At 48.9% G+C, this 23259-nt stretch overlaps 2 protein-coding genes across 3 annotated transcripts in view; one reads left to right on the top strand and one right to left on the bottom strand.

The window, feature by feature from the left end:
* Positions 1 to 23259, bottom strand: part of CTNNAL1 (catenin alpha like 1) — an 883049-nt gene that overhangs the window by 814617 nt on the left and 45173 nt on the right. The window lies entirely within an intron of this gene.
* LOC144827441 (uncharacterized) lies at positions 16129 to 21712 on the top strand. Its single transcript, XM_078685750.1, has 2 exons — positions 16129 to 17470; positions 20966 to 21712. Exons 1-2 carry the CDS (start codon positions 16207 to 16209, stop codon positions 21574 to 21576), a joined length of 1875 nt encoding a protein of 624 aa, XP_078541876.1. The 5' UTR covers positions 16129 to 16206; the 3' UTR covers positions 21577 to 21712.

Genomic DNA, 23259 nt, shown 5'->3' with positions numbered 1-23259 from the left:
AATCCTGAAGGGTTGGGCGAGGGAGATAGGCCCGGAGGGATCTTTTGGTGCAAGTGATTCAGTCACTGCCAATGGGATTCACTACTGACAGGGAGACAGGTTTGTTTTCGGCCATCATGTCCAAAACTGACCAGAGAGCAGCGGGAAAAGCGGTGTTCTTGAAAGCTTACCCGGTAGCAATTGTGTACCCGGTACGCTGTGCAGAGAAAGTCAGAGACAGGGTGGGTAGCTTAGGAATAGTTTTTCTTTACAGAGGTAGGAAACCTGTAATGCCCTTCCAACTGTTAGCAGTGCTACGCAGAATGTTAAAACTATTGGGCTTAGACTCCACACAGATTGGGACTCATTCATTTAGGATTGGTGCTGCAACAGAGGCCAGCAGACAGGGTTGGGGCTCAGCAGAATAAGGGAACTTGGGAGATGGAAATCAGGTTGCTTTTGGTTATAATTCAGGGGGGAAGGAGCGGAACGGTTGTAATGGTCAGGTTGTCATCTTTATTTCTTTTGCAGGTGCAGTTGCGGGCCCCTTGGAGGCGGTAATGACAGTATGGATCGTGGGCCACTCGTTTGTAAAGTGGGCGGAACGGCACGCTAGGGCAAGTTTCTCAGTGCCAACATGGGTTTCAATAAGGAGTTATACTCAATTGCGTGGAAAGGGAAAGGTGGTATGCGATGGAAGGAGCGAATACTGTGTCTGAACAAGCACATGGGGGTGGGAAATGTGTGGCTGTGCTTATCATTCATTTAGGGGAAAATGACATGGTGGCTCAAAAGGGATTGGCGTTAATAAAGGAAATGAAATGGGACCTTAGGCAGACGTGCAAGTTGTGGGCAGGCTGCAACACGATGTAAACAGAGTTTATACCAAGAAGGGTGGGGCAGGGGGCTATTAAACCGTCAGCCATCGACAAAGCCAGGAGGAAATAAATAAAGAAATGAGGGAATTTTGCAGGGATAATGGTATTGGCAGGATACACCATTCTGACTTCAGATTTGAGGACGTTGAGTGTTTTTTAGAGGGGACGGAGTTCACCTTTCCTTTATGGGGATGGAGCTTTATCTGCTCCAGGTTAAGTTAGCGATAGCCAAGGTGTTAGGGGTTGAGTAAAAGGGGGCTCGGCTGTTCCTAGCCAAAACACTGACCAGGAAGCTGGGGAGGAGGGAGGAGGGAAGGCCCAAAGGGGGTAGCCCATGGACCTGGTTGATGGTCGGCAGATAAGTTGCCAGGATCTACACAAGTTTGTTTGCCAGCGGCAGTTCAGGCTGAAGGGGAACGGGTAGGAAGTTCACACCTGGACGACATAGGAAGTTAAAATGTTAGGCAGGAAGTTCAATGAGGTTCAAAGGGTAGTTGAGGTAGGAAAAGGGGAACGGTTTTTAGAGGTCCCACTTTTATTTGAGCAGCTCTGATGCAAGTATGTTATTCAAGTTTGAAGAGGTTATCGGGGGAGGGCTCTTTTAGGGGCAAGGGGGTAGGTGATCTTAGGTAATGATGTATTGTGAGGATAGTTTTGTAAGGGATAGGCCTAGGTGATGTTGTAATGTGCATCTGTCTCAATAAAGTAGCCTTTTTCACACAACCCCGTTGTCAGTGGTCTGTGCTGCCCCCTCTTCCCTAAATAGAAAAGTCCTCTGGAGCATCTTTATTGTGGTTGAAAGCCGCTTGCGTCCGGTGATCCACTTCTATGCCACTCTCCATCGGGCACTAGCCGTGCCCCCCCAAACACACACCCCTGTAACAAATATACTTTAATCTTCCTACAGTTCAGATGCCCACTTTGTGCTAGTTAAGTGTCTGGGTGTGCTTCCAAATAGGTGACTGGATAATATCTTTGGAAGAAACAAAATTGCTGCTAAGGTTATAATTACATCTTTCTACGGCACGCGCCCCACAGGTGTCTACGTGAAACTTTCCATTTTCCAGGACATCCACACAACAAAGGTAAAGTTTGCGTAATCGTTTCATACGCACTATGCAAGGATGGCAAATTGCCTTTGGTTCGTGTTGCCGTAGACGTTAACAATTAATAATGAACTTTATGTATAGTTAGTTTTTGTATCATATTTATCTAATAAAAGCTGAAGAAATAATCAAGGCAGAGAACGGTGGACATCGTTTTTAACGTTGCCATTTACGTGTGTGCAAACTTTCTGTGAGAGGTGCAGGGTCAGCAAAAACATTTTTACGTTGCCAGGTGACATGAACACTTTATTTTCCTTTTTTCTTTCAAGCATGCTCGAATTGAGTGGCTGGGAAAATACAAAAACGTTAGAGGGCATATTTTCCAGAAACTGAAAAGAGCTTTTAGGCAAAAGGTTCAGCGTAGGAGGATGCAGGAATGTGAAGTCAGTGAAAAGACAAGTAAGGTGATTGTTTTCACGAGACAGCCTGTTGTCAGAGATGTGTGTGTGCAGGTTGCGAGACTGGGCGCAAAGCAGACAAAATCCACATCTACAACTGCGCAGGGCAAACCAGCCCACATTCGCGAAGTGGAAGGTTTACTAGAGTTCAGGAAAGCTATCAAAACATATGTATTCCCCTTGATCTAATTCCTTTTTGTATGCCTCCCTGCCGACTCCCTACCGCCTTCTGTAAGCTGGATTCAGCGCCGGGACGCCCCTTTGCTGGGGCAGCTGAGCGCTTTTCAAGACTGTGTAACATAACATAACATAACATAACAAACGAAGGGCACCCGTAGTGCACCACTCGTTATCAAATGAACCTGGTGGCTGTAAACTGCCCAACAATTTTGCTTTCACGATCAAACATTCACACTCAGAAAGTAGTTATTAATGTTTACAGCAAAAGACACAAACAAACGTAAAAAGTAATGACTGACAAACTGTTGAGAGTCCTCATAGCGAGAGTTTCGTCATGGAGGTCATACAAAAGAATGTGAATAAGTTTGTTTAGTCAGGCGTACGGTGAAATTGTGCCTCCTTATGTTCATAAATATTAGGAACGAAAAAGCTTAGCACGACCGAAGCACATTAAAAATAAAGCATCGCATCATAAAGTGTATAAACTTTGCACAATTAAATCAAACAAGTTTCGTCAGCTTGAAGAAATGTTTCTCCAATTCGATAACCATACAAAAAAAAAAAGAGCACGATATTGAAATACAAATGCCTGTCACATTCATGCCTTCCGAACCTGCGGCGCCAGGTACCTGTCCCTTGAGAAAACTGGGGTTGGGAACCATTCAAAGGGAGCCCATGGCCCGGATATTGTGCCTCCCTCGACCTTGCGCTGTTTGACTCCCGTCATTGCTTACCAACAGCCCACTAACATTAGGAGACCTATCCAGTGGTCGAAGTGGGCAGGAACGGCAGGGCACAGCGTGCCCCTACTTCTTTAATTCTGTAGATTCCGTTCCCCTACATTTATATTATGAACATGCGTCCCTGGACGTCAGAAATATTCTGTTCGTGGACAGGCAGGGAGCAGAGAAGAACAAGCATTTGTAATGCAATAGGTTTCGCATTTGCGAGAGTTTGAGCTATTGGCATTGTAAATGACAAAGCCTTTTATTTATGCGTTTGAAAACCTGCAAGCTGTGCCTAAACAAGCACTTTGTACTTATAGTTCATGCTTATGAGAAGCAGGACTGGCAGTCGCTTTTACTGCAAGCCTTGCTTTTCGTAAGTAAGGACTATACGTACAAAGTGTGTGTTTATGCGCCGCTTTCAGGTTTTCAAAACAAATTAATAAAAGGCATTGTCATTTACAATGCCAATAGCTCCAACTCTCAAATGCGAGACCTATTGCATTGCAAATGCTTGTTGCTGTGGCAGACACTGGGTCTGTGACTGAAGGCAAGGGAGGCAGAGTACAGGAGTCTGAAGAGCCTGTTGAGGCTCAGACGGGGACTGATGTATGCTGGTCCTTGTGTGTGAAGCGCTTTGCAGGTGTGTGTCTGGATCTTAAATTTTCGTTTCTTGGGTACAGGTTGCGAGTGGAGTTTCTTCAGGTAGGGGTTATGTTTTTCTAGCAAAGTTTTTAAGCTTAGTATTGTCACAGTGCCATCCATGCCAAGCCAGAAAGGCACACAGTTTTTTTCTATTTCTGCAGCAAAGTCTTTAAGCAGAGAATTAGTGCAAGAATCTTTTGCAAATTGCACAGCCAGTAATGTGCATTTGTGCATCCTTTTCAAGTTATCAGGAGCCCAATTTGTGCATGATACCGAGTTTGCAAACTTTAAATGAAGAAAAACATATCACTAGCCCATGTTGTTCCCCATTCCAATGTGTGCAAACATGGTATTTGCTCCTTGCTCCCAAGATTTGTGACAGGTTTCAACTGCAACAATTCACAGAACAAACACCTTTGATTTGTGCACACATTGAAACCCTTTTTGGAGACCAACAAAAGTTAATTCCATACAGAATTACCGGGATGGTCGTGATTGGGTCCTCTTGAGTATTCAGGTGATTTTTAGAAAAACGTTCACAGGGACACAATAAAATGATATTCCCCTGTACATACTAAAAGATGCCTTCTGACATTTACTTAGAGAGCCATAATGACGCTATCTCTTTCTCTGGCATACGCAACCACAAGCACTCACACGTGGAACGTACACACATACACACACTAGCACGCACACACTAAAGGCATTTATTGCAAAAGACACGTCCTAAAATGCGAAGGTATGGTTTAGTGTTTATGTGTCCACACTGTGAATTTCTGAAAGTGATGGATCTTTTTGTAATGTCCAATTTTCGTTGCTGTCAGAATACCCAAAACTGTGAAGAAAAAGCCCACACGAAGTTCACTGAACAGCGTCATTTTCCTCACCCTCCTAGAAAAGTTGTCAAAGGTGAAAAGTGCAAACTTCACACAGTGCTATCCTTAACACGGCGAATCCCCGGAGATTTACTGTGATAAGATGACAGATACAGCATGCATTGTTCAAGAGGGTGTAAAAGCAATAGACAGCTGTGGAGATAAAAGAGAACACGGGTTGACGGGCAGCCCTCCATCCCTGCACAATAGTAGTACACCCATGAGGAGAAACCCCTGTCTGTCCCGGTAATAAACATCCAGTGTCAATGTCTCAGTTGCTGATGTGAGGTGTCACTTATTTTTATAGCAATCGCGGCTGTTTTAGTTCCACAGTTAACTGCCTCCGCAATGAAACAGATGATGACTGGTCAAAATATTCTTGTTGCATTAATGACGGACAAAGGGTTACATAGATAGTAATATACGTCGGGTGCTGGATAATGGATTTTGTGATGGCAACCAATCGGAGATAGTAAGGGTAGATGAAGTCGTCGAGGTGTCCCACATAGATAAGAAGAACAAGCAACGGTGTTCAAGAGGGTGTAAAAGCAATAGACAGCTGTGGAGATAAAAGAGAACACGGGTTGACGGGCAGCCCTCCATCCCTGCACAATAGTAGTACACCCATGAGGAGAAACCCCTGTCTGTCCCGGTAATAAACATCCAGTGTCAATGTCTCAGTTGCTGATGTGAGGTGTCACTTATTTTTATAGCAATCGCGGCTGTTTTAGTTCCACAGTTAACTGCCTCCGCAATGAAACAGATGATGACTGGTCAAAATATTCTTGTTGCATTAATGACGGACAAAGGGTTACATATATAGTAATATACGTCGGGTGCTGGATAATGGATTTTGTGCTGGCAACCAATCGGAGATAGTAAGGGTAGATGGAGGTCGTCGAGGTGTCCCACAAAGATAAGAAGAACAAGCAACGGAGAGTGAAAGGGGAGGGGGGCGGTAACGGGGAGGGGGGCGGAACGGACACACGGGGAGGGGGGCGGAACGGACAGCGGGAGGGGGCGGGAACTTAATGACGGACAAAGGGTTACATATATAGTAATATACGTCGGGTGCTGGATAATGGATTTTGTGCTGGCAACCAATCGGAGATAGTAAGGGTAGATGAAGTCGTCGAGGTGTCCCACAAAGATAAGAACAAGCAACGGAGAGTGAAAGGGGAGGGGGGCGGTAACGGGGAGGGGGGCGGAACGGACACACGGGGAGGGGGGCGGAACGGACAGCGGGAGGGGGTGGGAACTTAATGACGGACAAAGGGTTACATATATAGTAATATACGTCGGGTGCACAGGACAGCGAGGGGGGGCGGGAACAGCACACGGTCAAAAACAAGCACTCACCCACCTGGACTTCCTCCAACGTCGGTCGGCCGCAGAATGAGAGCAACATGGCGCCGAAAAAAACAAAAACAACTCCGCCCACCGCCGCATGACTCCACAGAGGGAACGCCCAGGGAAAAAATCGAGGGAACGCCCACGAATCTGGTCCGTGAATGACGGACAGATCTCTGTTCCAATGGCTAGCCTCCATTTATGGAGCTAGCCAATTGGACAGGGGGGCGTATTCCCTTGTCCTTACTGGAATCAAGAGATTTCTCTGGAGGCGGAGCTAAGAGCTCCGCCCTCCAGCGAAACCTAAAAAGGTCTCTGTCTCTTACTTCCTGCCCAGGACTTATCTCTTAGCTTATTCGTAGGGGAATGGAAAGTGGAGGGGAACAAACGTACTGCAAGTTCTGCGACTAACTTAAGGCTAGAGTTTTACTGCTATCTCAGTGTATAAAGTCTGCTCAATCGCCTCTTTTGAAGCACTCTGGCCTGCTCTCCGACAGCTGCAGATACTGACAGAGCGTAGGAGACACAGAGCATTGGTTTGTCCCATAAGCACCCCTCGAACCTGGTCCTGTTTACCCCAATTCACCAGGGAGAGAAAAGTGTGTGTGAAACTGGGCTAGCATCCGGCTGCTCATACCATGTTGGTTGTGTTCTCTAGACAGTAACACCTGTGAATGAGCCGTGGCTTTGATACAAGACGATGATTTTGAGTGGCCATTAATTACGGAAGGGAAATTAAAAATTATCATTGACCTCCCTTTTCTCACAGAATGACCAGCTCTGACGAGGACCATTTCTTTTTAGGTCTAGCCAAGAGACAGCTTTTTTGCTGCTAAAAACCTATTGGGTACAATAGCAATACTAGAGTGAGCTTTGGGTAAGCCCACTGTATACCACTGATTCGCTTTCTTGCCAACCTCATTTCCTTGCTTTTTATTGACTAGATGATTTACTGTGTTTATTTTACTTTCCTTGCCACTATTGTGGTTGGCCCTCCCATGGAACACAGCTTCTCTACCATCCTTTTGACTGGATGACTTGTAGCCTCCAAATGCTCCACAGCAGGGAACTAATATGTTTCTTTCAGCATCCCATGGAAGTACATGCCTTTTCTTGCTCTCCATCCTGTGCTGCTTCCACTTTCACATCCAGCAATCGCCATCAAGCGCCTCCCACCCCTCTGGCCACTATGCTTTTTCGTGTTTTTTTTAAACCCCATACGACCTAACCAGTGATTTAAGAGAGTCCATGCAACAAAATGTTATGTTATGTTATTCGGAATTTATAGATCGCGAACTGCCGTTCCGAAAGGAGCATCCTGGCGCTAAGGAGCGAGGGAGTCAACAGAAGTGAGAACTAGATGGCAGCCAATACATATGCATCTGACAAATTAAATAGCCAGGTTTTAAGTTGTTTACGAAAAGGGGCTTCTCGATCTAATAGTCTTAGCTCCTTTGGCATAGCATTCCATGCCCTGGAAGCCAGGACACTAAGGGTCTTTCCCCCTTTGGTCTTATAATGAAAAATGGGAGTGTTGATTAAGTTACAACCTGCTGATCTCAGAACTCTAGTGGGGTTGTAGCGCGAGTATCTTTTTGAGAGATACTTAAGGCCAATATTATTTAGTGCTCTAAAGGAGGTCAGTAAGATTTTAAAAAGAATCCTTTTATGGAGAGGAAGCCAATGCAATTTCCTGAGGGCCGCAGATGCCGAAGATTTCCTAGGCAGTTTTAATACCAGGCGTGCAGCTGCGTGTTGGACGCTTTGTAGTTTTTTTAGCGTCAACTTTTTTACTCCTGCCATCAGGCCATTGCAATAATCAAGTCGGGAGAGTATAAGAGCAACAGCCACAGACTTTCTTGAGTCGGTGGGAAGAAAATCAAAGAATTTTTTCAATGATTTGATGATATTAAAATAGCTACCTGCTACACTCCTTACTTGGTGGTCAAAGGATAGAGATGAATCAAAAAGAATGCCCAGGTTTCTGGCCATTTCCACTGAACTGGGAGGTGGAGTGGCCCCCTTAGGCCACCATTTACTGGGGCTGAAGTTGACATTTTTCCCAAGAGGCAGTATTTCCGTTTTACTCGAATTGCATTTAAGATGATTGTCATTCATCCATTGGAAGACATTGGTAAGGCAATTCTGAAAATTTAGTTCAGCCCTTGTGGAATTTTTATCGAGGGATACAATCAATTGGGTATCATCAGCATATGATGTTACCAGTATCCCATAGGATTCAATTAAATGGATAAGAGGCGCCATATAAATATTAAAGCGTAAAGGGCTCAGGATGGAGCCCTAGGTAACTCCAGAGGTGACACTTTTCTCCTTTGAGAGAAAAGGCCCCAGTGAAATGGTTTGAGTTCTCTCTGACAGGAAAGATCTTAACCAGTTATGGGCCCCATCTGTTATTCCACTCATTTGCAGTCTATCAATAAGAATTTATGGGAGATGGTATCAAACGCCGCCGATAAGTCAAGTAAAATCAGGACGGCTTCTTTCCCTTCATCCTGTAAATTTTTGATGGCATCAGTTAGTTCAATAAGGGCCGTTTCCGTGGAATGCTTTGGTCGGAAGCCTGATTGTTGGGGATGTAGGATATTATGTGTTTCTACAAAGTTCGTCAGTTCTTGATGAACCTTATGTTCGGTTATTTTACCGAGGACAGGGAGAAGGGATATGGGACGTAGGTTAGAAAGGTCTGAGGGGTTTTTATTTTGCTTTTTCATCAGAGGTTTGACTATAGCTTTTTTCCAGTCCACGGGCACAATCCCGGAACTGAGTGAATCCTTAACTATTTGATTTATAATGGGATTCACAACATCAACTATCTGATGAAGAATAAATGGCTGAAAAGCATCAGATGGGGATCCTGATTTACAAGCCATAAAAATTTCATGGGTTTGTGCGAGGGTTACAGGCTTAAACATACTGATGTTATTCAGCACGGATGGGGCAGGGTCATTTACACTCTTTGTGGTGAAATACGCAGTGGGTGAAAATTCGTCCTGTATAAGTTTTATTTATTGATCAAAATAGTCAGCAATTTGATCGCAAAGACTTTGGGACGGTGGGATTTCTTGTTTTAAGGCAGTGGGCTGGGTGAAGGACTTTACTATGGAGAAGATGGCTTTTTGTCTTTGTTGGGCTTCCCGAATTATTTTTGTATAGTAATCCCTTTTAGCAATTTTAATATTGGCAAAATATATGTTCCTATATTTTATAAAAAGGGCTTTCGCAGTCGGGTCATAATTTGTCCTCCACTTTCTTTCCCCTTTTTTACACTGGAGATGAGCTTCAGCTAGGAGCTTCGTGTACCATGGGGCACTTAACTTTTTAGATTTATCATCCTTTTTAGCAGGACGTTTCAGTGGGGCAAGGTTATTGGTTGCTAGCTGCATCCAGGTGTGGAAAATTTTGGAATCATGTTTGACGTCACCAGAAAGACTAGGGACCTGTGACTTGGCTGAAGATTTAAGCTTGCTGTTTTTCGCAATAAGTGCCCAGTTATGACTGGCGGCAGGTTGCAAGGTAATTTTTGCCATTTTATGGGGGCGACAAATGTTTACATTAAGTGGAATGAAACAATGATCTGTCCAAATTTGAGGGATGGGTGGGTGAGTAACTAAGTGAGGAAAGTTAGAACATATCCCATTAAGTGTGTGGCCTGCTTGATGTGTTACATTTTTTACTTTTTGAGAAAGGCCAAATATTTCAAGTGTCTGGTAAAAATTAGAGACCTGTGGGTTTGTTTTGGATTCTAACTGTAAATTAAAATCTCCAAGAAGCGTGAAATGGGGATAACGCACTAGCAGCTGTCCCAGGGCTTCACCCAGAGATTCGAGAAACACAGTAGGACTGCCCGGGGGACGGTATATTAAGCCTCCTGTAAAAGACGAGGCGTTAAGCCTGATAGAGAAGCCGATACTTTCAGCGCATTTGAGGTGGCTGAGACTGAAAGTGTGGCACTCCAAGACGCTTCTAATAATTATGGCAACACCACCTCCTCTGCCACTTGACCTGTCCACCCTAAGTATGTTATAATCAGGTGGCAGAGCGATAGACAGATCAGGGTTGCTCCAGTCATTAAGCCATGTCTCGGTTATAAAAGGGAAATCAAGTTTGTGTTCCAGAATTAATTCCTTGATATCCTGGCTATGACTGCACATTGACCGCACGTTTATCAGCCCACCTATAAGGCTAGGTTGGCTATTAGAAGTAAAACCCATCTGTGGTGGGGTGTCAGATGGAAGCACAGGCGTAGTCCAGGAGCAAGTTCTACAGGAAAAAGGCCCACAGGTAAGCTCCATGGAGATTTGGCAAGTGCACTTCTTTGAAGATTAAGCTTTCTGAGGTCATTAGCATGGTACACGATATGAGGGGAATTTAGGCCAGCGAGGCCTACGCCTGTCGCGGTCTTGGCGCAGACGGGCTTGCCTTTGGCGCGCCGCCGGTATGCTCGCTGCGCTCGCCCGCTGCGCCCTCGCCACATACTGGATTAAATAAGGAACAGGAAGTGGAGGGGGGAGCCAGAGATCAGAAACCACCCTAAACACTAGAGCGCTAATCTTCAGGCGGGTCAGGATAACGTTCCTGGCACCGCATTAGCGCTCTAGATGCAATAGCCCCATAAAGCAGTCTGGTTAAAGTGCAAAAAATACCAAAGTGCAAAATAAGCAATTCACAGATTTTTTGTTAAAAGAATGTTGCCACAATTAACAAGCATTGGAAATGCAATAGGTCTCGCAGCATTAGAGTTAGTGCTTTTAGAATTGTTTATGGGTTTTTTTGTAAATCTTTAGCATTTTTGTTTCCTGTAGCCAATGCTAAAGAATTAAAAAAAAAAAACCATAAACATTTCTAAAAGCTCTAACTCAAATGCTCCGAGACCTATTCCACTGTGTGAGGGTGAGGGGTTGAGGGTGAGTGAGGGTGAGTGAGGGTGGGTGAGGGTGAGTGAGGGTGAGGGGTTGAGGGTGAGTGAGAGTGAGGGTGAGTGAGGGTGAGTAAGGGTGAGGGTGAGGGTGAGTGAGGGTGAGTGTGAGTGAGGGTGAGTGAGGGTGAGGGTGAGGGTGAGTGAGGGTGAGTAAGGGTGAGGGTGAGTGAGGGTGAGTGAGGGTGAGTGTGAGTGAGGGTGAGTGAGGGTGAGTGAGGGTGAGGGTGAGTGAGGGTGAGGGGTTGAGGGTGAGTGAGGGTGAGTGAGGGGTTGAGGGTGAGTGAGGGTGAGGGTGAGTGAGGGTGAGGGGTTGAGGGTGAGTGAGGGGTTGAGGGTGAGTAAGGGTGAGGGGTTGAGGGTGAGTGAGGGTGAGGGGTTGAGGGTGAGTGAGGGTGAGGGGTTGAGGGTGAGTGAGGGTGAGTGAGGGTGATGGGTTGAGGGTGAGTGAGGGTGAGGGGGTATTGGTGAGAGGGTGAGGGGGTGTGAGGGTGAGGGTGAGTGGGTGTGTGAGGGTGTGTGAGGGTGAGTGGGTGTGTGAGGGTGAGTGAAGGGGTGTGAGGGTGGGTGAGGGTGGGTGAGAGGGTGGGTGTGTCTGCTCACAAAACCAGAGCTTTCAACACAACTATCTTTTGTGTGCAAGAGGGACACATCTTGCAAGGCAGGCACAGAGAATTTCGGAACTGGCTGCATATTTGAAATGCATCAGTTCAGTGTGCAGCTACTAGAACTCACCAATGAGATTGTGCTTTTATCTTGCTCGTCATAGCCACAGGCTTTCTGCTGCAAATTTAAATGAAAAAATTGCACCGAAGAGCCTCACATATACAAGTGGACTACACAAAGTTTTTAGTATGGTCTCCAGTTTTACCCCCATATTCTCCGCAGTGAAGAGGTTTAGAATTCCACTGTAACTACGATAATTGGCCGCATTTAATCACAAGCATTGAAAATGCAATAGGTCTCGCAATAGAAGAGTTTGACATTTTTCGTTTTGCATATGGATGAGTGGCGTTGCGTGGATGAGTGGCGTTGCGTGGATGAGTGGCGTTGCGTGGGTGAGTGGCGTTGCGTGGGTGAGTGGCGTTGCGTGGGTGAGCGGCGTTGCGTGGCTGAGCGGCGTTGCGTGGCTGAGCGGCGTTGCGTGGCTGAGCGGCGTTGCGTGGGTGAGCGGCGTTGCGTGGGTGAGTGGCGTTGCGTGGGTGAGTGGCGTTGCGTGGGTGAGTGGCGTTGCGTGGGTGAGTGGCGTTGCGTGGGTGAGTGGCGTTGCGTGGGTGAGTGGCGTTGCGTGTGTGTGTGGCGTTGCGTGTGTGTGTGGCGTTGCGTGTGTGGCGTTGCGTGTGTGAGTGGCGTTGCGTGTGTGAGTGGCGTTGCGTGGGTGAGTGGCGTTGCGTGGGTGAGTGGCGTTGCGTGGGTGAGTGGCGTTGCGTGGGTGAGTGGCGTTGCGTGGGTGAGTGGCGTTGCGTGGGTGAGTGGCGTTGCGTGTGTGAGTGGCGTTGCGTGTGTGAGTGGCGTTGCGTGTGTGAGTGGCGTTGCATGTGTGAGTGGCGTTGCGTGTGTGAGTGGCGTTGCGTGTGTGTGTGGCGTTGCGTGTGTGTGTGGCGTTGCGTGTGTGTGTGGCGTTGCGTGTGTGTGTGGCGTTGCGTGTGTGTGTGGCGTTGCGTGGCTGAGTGGCGTTGCGTGGGTGAGTGGCGTTGCGTGGGTGAGTGGCGTTGCGTGGGTGAGTGGCGTTGCGTGGGTGAGTGGCGTTGCGTGGGTGAGTGGCGTTGCGTGGGTGAGTGGCGTTGCGTGGGTGAGTGGCGTTGCGTGGGTGAGTGGCGTTGCGTGGTTGAGTGGCGTTGCGTGTGTGAGTGGCGTTGCATGTGTGAGTGGCGTTGCATGTGTGAGTGGCGTTGCATGTGTGAGTGGCGTTGCATGTGTGTGTGGCGTTGCGTGTGTGTGTGGCGTTGCGTGTGTGAGTGGCGTTGCGTGTGTGAGTGGCGTTGCGTGTGTGAGTGGCGTTGCGTGTGTGAGTGGCGTTGCGTGGCTGAGTGGCGTTGCGTGGCTGAGTGGCGTTGCGTGGCTGAGTGGCGTTGCGTGGCTGAGTGGCGTTGCGTGGCTGAGTGGCGTTGCGTGGCTGAGTGGCGTTGCGTGGTTGAGTGGCGTTGCGTGTCTGAGTGGCGTTGCGTGGTTGAGTGGCGTTGCATGTGTGAGTGGCGTTGCATGTGTGAGTGGCGTTGCATGTGTGAGTGGCGTTGCATGTGTGTGTGGCGTTGCATGTGTGTGTGGCATTGCGTGTGTGTGTGGCGGCGCGTGTGTGGCGTTGCGTGTGTGAGTGGCGTTGCGTGTGTGAGTGGCGTTGCGTGTGTGAGTGGCGTTGCGTGTGTGAGTGGTGTTGCGTGGGTGAGTGGCGTTGCGTGGGTGAGTGGCGTTGCGTGGGTGAGTGGCGTTGCGTGGGTGAGTGGCGTTGCGTGGGTGAGTGGCGTTGCATGGGTGAGTGGCGTTGCGTGGGTGAGTGAATGGTTAGCTGTTGCTTATGCGACGTATAGCACTTAATACTAAAGTAGGCAGACCTTCTTAGCCTTTGTGAGAATAATAGCAAAATAAAAATAAAAACCAGATCAAGTCAAGGACGCAAACGGCACCATGCTATTGTTTATTTACTCAGATGATTTGCATAAAAATGTAACTTGTGAGCACGTTTCTCTAACTCTCCAATAATCCCATTACAACACTTTGTACAAATGAGATTGGGACTCATCCTTCCGAAGTCGAGAAAAATGTGCAACGCTGTGTTGAAGTTAATTTTTTTAATTAACAAAATGCAAATAATGTGGAGAGATTTCAAGTGATTCAGGAATGGGCGCCCTTGTAAAGAGAAAGTACGGCCGGCCTGGGCAGTGATAGGGGAGGAGGGAGGAGAAATGCGAGTCACGGCAGCAGCAGCCTTTGATGTGCCTGCCGGCCGGCCGTGAATAATTAGGGGGTGAGAAATGCGCTCGGAGGGCTGCCTTTGATGTGGTAATGCGAGGCAGGCAGGCAGGCGGCTGGTGGCATTGTGCACGCGCTTTTTAGGGCTTGCGCAAGCGCAATGACCTAAAAAGCACATGCACTTGAAGGAATCGCCAGTGGAATCGCCAGTGGATAAACACTGGATAAGCCCCTATAGAGCTTCGCCAGCTATGCGCTGAAGCGCATCAGCAGGCGAGCCCTAAAAACGAACAGTGCAATTTAAAAGACACAGCTATGCTTGCTTGTCTGTGCAAAGTAACAAGCATGCCACGAGACTCACGTTATGAACCGCTGGTCGCTACCTCCCGTAATAAATAGTAACAGGAAGTGGAGGGGGGGAGCCAGAGATCAGAAACCACCCTAAACACTAGAGCGCTAATCTTCAGGCGGGTCAGGATAACGTTCCTGGCACCGCGTTAGAACTCTAGATGCAATAGCCCCATAAAGCAGTCTGGTTAAAGTGCAAAAAATACCAAAGTGCAAAATAAGCAATTCACAGATTTTTTGTTAAAAGAATGTTTCCACAATTGAAAACGTACGGTGCAATTTAAAAGACACAGCTATGCTTGCTTGTCTGTGCAAAGTAACAAGCATGCCACGAGACTCACGTTATGAACCGCCGGTCGCTACCTCCCGTAATAATTAGTAACAGGAAGTGGAGGGGGGGGGGAGCCAGAGATCAGAAACCACCCTAAACACTAGAGCGCTAATCTTCAGGCGGGTCAGGATAACGTTCCTGGCACCGCGTTAGCGCTCTAGATGCAATAGCCCCATAAAGCAGTCTGGTTAAAGTGCAAAAAATACCAAAGTGCAAAATAAGCAATTCACAGATTTTTAGTTAAAAGAATGTTGCCACAATTAAAAACGAACGGTGCAATTTAAAAGACACAGCTATGCTTGCTTGTCTGTGCAAAGGGGGGCTTGGGGGGGGGCAGCCGACCGTAGGGAGGTCCCCACCCCCGGGCTGATTGGGAGGGGCTAGTGGGGGGGGGTTGCATCAGAGCACCGGCCTTGGGCTGTTTTTGGGCTGGTTTTGGGCTCCCTCGGTTCCTACTGGGGGAGCCCAGTTATATAGCCCTGTAGCCCCTCCTCCCGGCCACCATTTTAGGTTGAATGACCTGGTGGCCGGGAGCTCATTAGTTTTTGGAAATTTTGATTAGTTATTGGAAATTTTGTGAGAGTCATTTCGTTTTGATTCCTCGTCATGTCGGGTGAAGATTACCGTGTTTTGGAGGCGATCCGCCTTCTGAGCGAAGCGGGACGCCTGGACCTGGTAATAGGAGAGGTGACTGGGCCGTCGCGTCCTCGGCGGCAGGCCTCAGCTCGTGTGGCGGCGGCGGTCGCGGCTTGCGCGTCGCCCAAAAAATCTCGCCGGGAGGGGGTAAGTGAGAGGGGCCGCCCGCGCGCTCGGAAAGCGACCCCTGGACGTGTGGCGCATGTTGGAGTGGGAGCGGGTTTACAGCGTGAGGCGGGTTTAGGGGAGGGGGAGGCTTCTACCCCCTTTGTGACGGTGGTGCCGCTGCAGCGCTCGCTTTCGGTCCCCGCTGCCAGAGGCAAGCGGGCCGTCAAGCAGGGAGGCAGAAAGCGTTCTGCTTCTACCTCCGCCTGTCAGGCTGAGGACTCAGCGGCCGCGGCACCGGCGGTTGGCGCGCATGCGCAATTTGAATTCTGTGCGCCGCGCACTCAGGCTGAATGTGGTTTCTCTGCATCAGTGCCGGCCGGCATATCTGGTGAACCCTCGGTTTTGGGGGCAATTGGTTTGCGTCAGGAGGCGGAATTGTTGGGTTCCCATGGGGGGCTTACTAATGTCCGTGTTTTCCCGCCAGCTTCCGCCTCTGGGCAGCAATTGATGAGTGAGGTTGTGCTTCAGCCTACAGTGCAGCCTGGACAGTTAGGGGCCGGGGAGGTTTTTGTGCCTTATAGCCCCCTGTTGTTTTCCCCCCCTGTTTCAACCCGGGGGGAGGTACTGTCAGTTCTTAGTGGTTCTGTGGGGGAGGGGGAGTGGGCGCAGATGGAAAGGAGGGCAGGGGCAGGTTTGCTGGGACAGCAGTCTGGTGGTGTTTTGTTGTGTGATCCACAGGATGTTTCTGGGTCTGGCAGGGGGTTCGTTGAGCCTGGTGAGGGTGGTGCTGTTACTTTTCCTATGCAGGAGAGTTGCGATAGGCAGGTGGGTGTTAGATCTTGGGAGGGCCTAGATGTTTTTCCTTCCTGGGCAGAGGGGGTTCGTGACGCGGGCAGGGCTACTCCCAGCCAGGGCACTGATATGCTGAGTGGTTTTGGGGGCACTTTGCGTTTTCCGGGTTTGCCTGTTGGGGGCAGATCACTTGGGAGGTTGGAGCAGCCCCGCGCTGATATCCGGCAGAAAGGGCAGGGTGGACTGGCATCGGGTCCTGCTTCCGAGATTGTTCAAGAGTTGCTGGACTGGAGTAGTGGAGATGAGGTAGTGGAGCCTTCCCCTCCTCGGAAGGGCTTATCGGGTCAATATAGGGGGTCTGTTGCTAGGGAGGTTGGTAGGGTGCAGTTTCAGGATTCTGGTTTTTGTATGGCTGGTGGTGTTGATAGCTTTGGCCGTTCTGGTAGTAAGGGTCCCGGCACATCAGTTCAGCCTTTTGCTTTGCAGGTCAGGGAGCGTCGTGGAGAGGCAGACTTGGTAGGGTGGAGTGCGGCCCAGTTGCACCGAGGAGAAGGGAGGGTGGAGCCTGGCGCGGCATACCCCGTACCGGCGAGGGACCCCGGCGCGGTCAACATAAGCAGGTCAGGCGCGACCTCGTTGGCCCCAACGTCTTCATTACAGGATCTCGGCGCGGTCAGCAGAAGCAGGTCGGGCGCGGCCTCGCTGGCCCCAACTTCTCTTTCTACAGGTATCAGCGGGGTCGGCAGAAGCGGACCCGGCGCGTCCTCGCTGGCCCCATTGTCAGGTTCTTTGGATATCGGCGGGGTTGGCAGAAGCAGGACCGGCGCGTCCTCGCTGGCCCCACATGTTTCTTTTCATCAGCAAAGGGATTCATCGTTGGTTCAGTTGCACAAATCTGGTCAACGTTTGGGGGAGTACAGACGGGTCCAGTCGGCTCCCCCGCCTCAGATGTCAGTACGGGCTGGTAAGACCCGGGTTGGTTTCAGAAGCCCGTCAAAGGAGTTGGCCCCTCCGAGGTTGGAAGAATCTTTGGTTTTAGATTATGATGAGGAGAGCCCCGAGGAGGGCGAGATACCTGATAAGGGTGCAAGGGGGGGGCTTTTTCACGCTTCTGATGATGTTTTACAGGCACCGGTGGTGGTGCGTCCGAGAGCTACAGTTTCCAGACCAACTCGAGAGAGCGGCCCCGTGGTGAGGGTTCCTCGGTCAGGTGTTGAAGTTGAACAGATGGCATGGAGAGAGAGGCCGGCCCAACTGCCTTTATTGAATCCAGGTGAGCTTGCTGGGCCGCGGAACAAGCCTTTGATGGTTTCTGTTGGAACGGGGGGGGATCCTCCTTCAGAGGGCGTGGATTTTAAACTCCACAAGGGTCGTTATGTTAAGGATCAAGGAGTGGGTACGAGTGACGGGGGGGTGGGTTCTAAGGTGGATTCCGGGACTGTTACGGAGCCCATGGAGGTAGGTAAGGACCCCCCACACAGCAAGGAGCTTAAAATAAAGAAATTGCCTTACATGGGCGTCACAAAACCTTTGGGCGCTCATTTAATGCTGTCTACTAAGGAAAGGATTTGGAAAGGGGAGTACGTTGAATTATTGAAGCTTTTACACAGGGAGGTTAGGTCTAAGGAGGGGTCTAAGGAGGAAGAGTATGAGTTGGCCAAGCGCCCAAAGGTTCCTTTGACCATAGAAAACTGGACAGCGGCATTTCTTATATACGCTAGTGTGTATTGTGAGAAATTCCCTGAGCGCTGTGTGGCACTTTTTAAATATATGGATGTGATCAGGAAAGCGCAGATTACTGGTAGTGGTTATGCCTGGTCACAGTATGATGAGGAATTCCGGGCTCGGATGGCTTGGGATCCTGAAGCGAAATGGGGGGAGTTGGATAATGACTTGTGGCAACACACTATGGGTGCCTCGGCGGGTGGTAAGACAATTTTCACAGCTAGTGGGTATCCTTTACCTTCACGGCCCTTTCAGGGTAGGCCCACTCGGGGAGGGGTGGGTGCAGCTGTGTCAGTACAATCAGCCAATGGGACATGTTGGGATTTTAACAGAGGATATTGCCCAAGAGACTATTGCAAATTTCGACACGAATGCTCCCAATGTGGTAAACCGCACCCACTGTCCAAGTGTTGGGGGCCTCGGGTTACAGGGGGTAGACAGTGGTCACAACAGGCAGCCAATGCCCCTGCTCCTGCACAGCAGCCTCAATCTTACAGGGGGGGGAAAAACACTTCTGGAACTGGGGCCAAAGGCTCATACGCCAGTTAATCCTTTTCACTTGGCTGTGGCTCTGAGGGGCTACGGGAATGTCGAGGCTGCTAAGTTGTTGTTAGATGGTTTTCAGGAAGGTTTTCGTTTGGGTTACACAGGGCCGCGGTTGCGGCGTTGGTCTAAGAATCTAATGTCGGCCAATGAACATCCAGAGGTGGTGCAAGACAAATTGGATAAGGAAGTGCGGGAGGGAAGGATGGCGGGTCCTTTTGATGATTGGCCCTTGGAAAATCTTATTGTCTCCCCAATTGGTGTGGTGCCTAAGAAAGAGCCTGGGCAATTTCGTTTGATTCAACATTTGTCATGGCCGGAGGGCTCATCAGTTAACGATTTCATTGATGGTGAGGCTGCTTCAGTGTCTTATTCTTCAGTGGATGTGGCCATGGCCCTGGTTGTATCTGCCGGCACTGGTGCGGCGATGGCGAAATGTGACATCAAATCAGCATTCCGTTTGTTGCCTGTACATCCTGGAGATTGGGATCTTTTGGGGATTCAATTTCAAGGGAAGTGGTATGTGGATAAGGCGCTACCAATGGGTTGTTCCATATCCTGTGCGTTATTTGAGACCTTTAGCACATTTCTCCAATGGTTTTTCACCAACACGTCAGGACATCAGCTTGTGACTCACTACCTGGATGATTTCTTTTTTGTAGGTGCTCCCAATTCCTCAGTATGCCAGAATGCTTTGCGAACATTCCAAACTCTGATGGACTTTTTAGGTGTGCCGTTGGCACCGGAAAAGACAATGGGCCCCTGCGCGACCATGTCTTTTTTGGGAATCGAGATTGATTCTAATGTTATGGAGGCACGTTTACCTGTGGATAAAAAAGAAAAAATGTTGGACCTTTTACATGTTATGTTGAACAAGGCGAAGGTCACAGTGAAGGAAGTTCAGGTGCTGTTGGGCCATCTTAACTTTGCTTGTAGGGTGGTCAGGGCAGGTAGAACTTTTTGCAGGCGTTTGGGTAGAGCTCTGTCTGGTCAGTTTTTACCTCACCATCACGTTCGCTTGTCAGCAGGTGTTAAGGAGGATCTGCGGATGTGGGTAGCCTTTCTGCACTCTTTCAATGGCATTCCTCTGTACAGAGAAGAGAATTGGATTTGGGACGTCCAAATTTTTTCAGATGCGGCAGGCAGTGATGGTTTCGGTCTTTACTGGCAGGGCAGATGGTGTGCTGAACAGTGGCCTGCTGCGTGGAAGAACGGGGGCAGGAGTATTGCCTTCCTGGAGCTTTTCCCTGTGGTGGTGGCGTTGACTTTGTGGGGTCAGGAGCTTTCTCACAAAAAAGTGCTGTTTCGAATTGATAATAAGGCTGTAGTGGACATTATCAATCGGCAGTCGGCCAGGGATGCTCACATCTTGAAGCTCTTGCGAGTCTTTGTGTTGGGGTGCTTGACGTATGACATCAGTTTTAAGGCCTTACACATTCCTGGGGTGGACAATGACATTGCGGATGCTTTGTCTCGTTCACAGTGGGAGAGATTCCATGGGCTAGCCTCGGAGGCGGACAGGATGCCGACCCGCATGCCGGAACATCTGTGGACTGTAGGCGAGACAGGGTTTTGCAGCTGGTGGTAGGTTCGCTTGCAGTTTCTACTAGGACAGCGTATGAATTGGCCTGGAAAGAGTTTTTAGAATCTGGGGCCGGCTGGCGCGCTCCGGGCTGGAGACGATCTGAAGATGTGGTACAGTTCATTCTTCACTTGATAGACAGGGGGTTGACACGTGTGACGATTGCTGGAAAATTGGCTGGTATTGCGTTCATGGGCAAATTACTGTGGGGCTATTCTCCTTCTGCTGGGGAGGTGGGTAAGCGTATGCTAGAGGGTTGGAGTAGGGAGAGGGGTAGGGAACATATGGTTCGCCGACCTTTGTCCTGGCAGACGTTAGCCCGAGTTTTGCAGGTTTTGCCCTCTGTTTGTCTGAATGGGTTTGAGGTTTGTCTGTTTTCTACTCTTATGGTTTGGATGTTTTTTGGTGCGTTCAGAGTTTCTGAGTTATTGGGGTCGAAAGTTACGTTTGGGGTGGGGTGGGAGAATGTTCGATTTTTGGAAGCGGGGTTGCACATTTGGTTGGCTCGAGCAAAAACTGATCAAAACAGCAAAGGGAGGGGCATCTGGCTGGAAGCTTCTTTCCCCCCTGAGACGTGTCCTTTGGGGTGGGCCAGGCGTCTGTGGGACTGTTCGGGGGCCGCTTTGGAGGGCCCTGTTTTTCGACATGTGGATGGTTCCAGGGTGACGGAGTACCAACTGCGCATGGTTTTGCGTAAAGCGCTGCGCTTCATGGGCTTGGATGAGACTCAGTATGGTACACATTCTTTCAGGATTGGGGCAGCTACAGAAGCACATAACAGGGGTTGGTCGCAGCAAGACATTATGTCTCTGGGGCGTTGGTCCTCCAACTGTTTTAGGCGCTATGTGCGTACTGATCCTGTTATGGCGCCTGCGGATGATAGTTTTTCTTGAGTTTGATGCTGCTTTTCTTTTTCAGGTTCAGTGGCCGGCCCCCGTTCTACTGTCATGACGATCTGGATAGTGGGACATTCCTTCATTAGGCGCGCGGAAGATCAAGCTATAAGAAGCTATTTTGGTTCCACACTTGGTTTTAATTCTCGTCTTTTTCATGTTGTATGGAAGGGGAAGGGAGGTATGATCTGGAGGGAGCTTATCCCGGCCTTGAATTCTTGGTTGGTGGGAGGTGTTTGTCCTGACGTGCTGCTCTTACACCTTGGGGAGAATGACCTTTGTGGGGTGAAAGGGGTGGTTTTATTAAGAGCAATGAAGAAGGATCTTTCTCTTATTCGTCAACAATGGGCGGGTTGCCATGTTTTATGGACAGAATTGGTCCCTAGAAGAACCTGGAGGGGTGCGATCAAGCCTAGGGCGATTGACAAGGCGCGAAGGAAGTTGAATCTGGAGGTTTCCCGTTTTTGTAGAGATCTGGGTTTTGGGCGGGTGTCCCATAAGGACATCCGTTATGACAATGTGGAATTCTTTCGCGGCGATGGTGTTCACTTATCTCGTATAGGGATGGATTTATATCTATTGGAATTGCGAGAGGTGCTCTCCAGGTGTTTGAAGATTCAACATTTCTTGGGTTGAGATTCTAGTTCCTTGGTTGGTCGGTTTTGGGGGGCAGAAAGAGAGGAGGGTAATTCCTTCCCCCTCTTTTCTGGGTGGCGGAAATTGGGCGTTCTTGGTCAGCAGGGACATGAAGCTTGTTGGGTTTTTGCTAAAGTTGGGCTATTGGCTGGAAAAGTTTAAAGAGTTGTTTCGCGGGGTGGTTACAAGGTTTTGGGTAATGTAAGTTGTTGGTGGGTAAGTTTTGCAATGTGATGTTTTGCCGTGGGTTGGGATGATATTTAAATGATTATCAGGTTTTGGTATTGTTTGAATTGTAATTATGTTGTGCTGGGTGGGGGCGGGGTTTGTGACGTGGTAGGGGCGGGCCTGACGTTTGGGGTTGTAAGGTAACATCTTATTTAGTGAGGACTAGTTTTGTGAGGCGGTTGCCAGGTTGGTATTTTTGTAAATATGCACCTGTTTCAATAAAAGCGGCCTTTTGCACACTTTCAAATTGTCTGGTGTCTGCTCACCCCCCCTCACCCCTCCCTCCCAAGGGGGGCTTGGGGGGGGGCAGCCGACCGTAGGGAGGTCCCCACCCCCGGGCTGATTGGGAGGGGCTAGTGGGGGGGGGTTGCATCAGAGCACCGGCCTTGGGCTGTTTTTGGGCTGGTTTTGGGCTCCCTCGGTTCCTACTGGGGGAGCCCAGTTATATAGCCCTGTAGCCCCTCCTCCCGGCCACCATTTTAGGTTGAATGACCTGGTGGCCGGGAGCTCATTAGTTTTTGGAAATTTTCCCTCCCTCCCTCCCTATTCTCAGTTAGGGTTTTTCTCTTACTTTCCCCGGGTCTTTTACTTATTCATTTATTTATTTATTTTCATTATTTATTTGTTTACCTTCCATAATTTTAGGGTCTTTTGTCGGAACAGGTGGATATGGGGTGACAAAACATGTTGTTCATTGTCGCTTGGAACAGGTGCCGTGCGGAAATTGGGCGTTCTTGGTCAGCAGGGACATGAAGCTTGTTGGGTTTTTGCTAAAGTTGGGCTATTGGCTGGAAAAGTTTAAAGAGTTGTTTCGCGGGGTGGTTACAAGGTTTTGGGTAATGTAAGTTGTTGGTGGGTAAGTTTTGCAATGTGATGTTTTGCCGTGGGTTGGGATGATATTTAAATGATTATCAGGTTTTGGTATTGTTTGAATTGTAATTATGTTGTGCTGGGTGGGGGCGGGGTTTGTGACGTGGTAGGGGCGGGCCTGACGTTTGGGGTTGTAAGGTAACATCTTATTTAGTGAGGACTAGTTTTGTGAGGCGGTTGCCAGGTTGGTATTTTTGTAAATATGCACCTGTTTCAATAAAAGCGGCCTTTTGCACACTTTCAAATTGTCTGGTGTCTGCTCACCCCCCCTCACCCCTCCCTCCCAAGTAACAAGCATGCCACGAGACTCACGTTACACATCTGTAGGGTTTAATACAGAGCAATAACAACCCACACTTAAATGCATATTGACTTCAATTTAAGTTTTTACAATAAATACAGAAGACCTAGAGCTTTAGCATAACATTGCATAATAAACAGATCAGGCCTACAGTCATGATCACTGGCTTGCCAACATAGCCAACTCAGTCTGCTATATCGAGTATAAACTCTGCCACAAGCCAAAAAGTGCATTACAAGAAGTCTCTTTGGTGAAAGCACCCAAATTCGGCCCAATCAGATCCT

The sequence above is a fragment of the Lissotriton helveticus genome, chromosome 4_1 (genome assembly GCF_964261635.1).
Source record: "Lissotriton helveticus chromosome 4_1, aLisHel1.1, whole genome shotgun sequence".
In the NCBI taxonomy this organism is placed as follows: Eukaryota; Metazoa; Chordata; class Amphibia; order Caudata; family Salamandridae; genus Lissotriton; species Lissotriton helveticus.
This window is presented reverse-complemented; position numbering and strand designations above follow the sequence as displayed.

Coding starts and splice junctions, on each gene's coding strand:
- LOC144827441 (XM_078685750.1), top strand. CDS start 16,207: ATGCAGGAGAGTTGCGATAGGCAGGTGGGTGTTAGATCTTGGGAGGGC. Junction 17,471..20,965: donor ACTGCCTTTATTGAATCCAG/GTGAGCTTGCTG, acceptor TTTCTTTTTCAG/GTTCAGTGGCCGGCCCCCGT.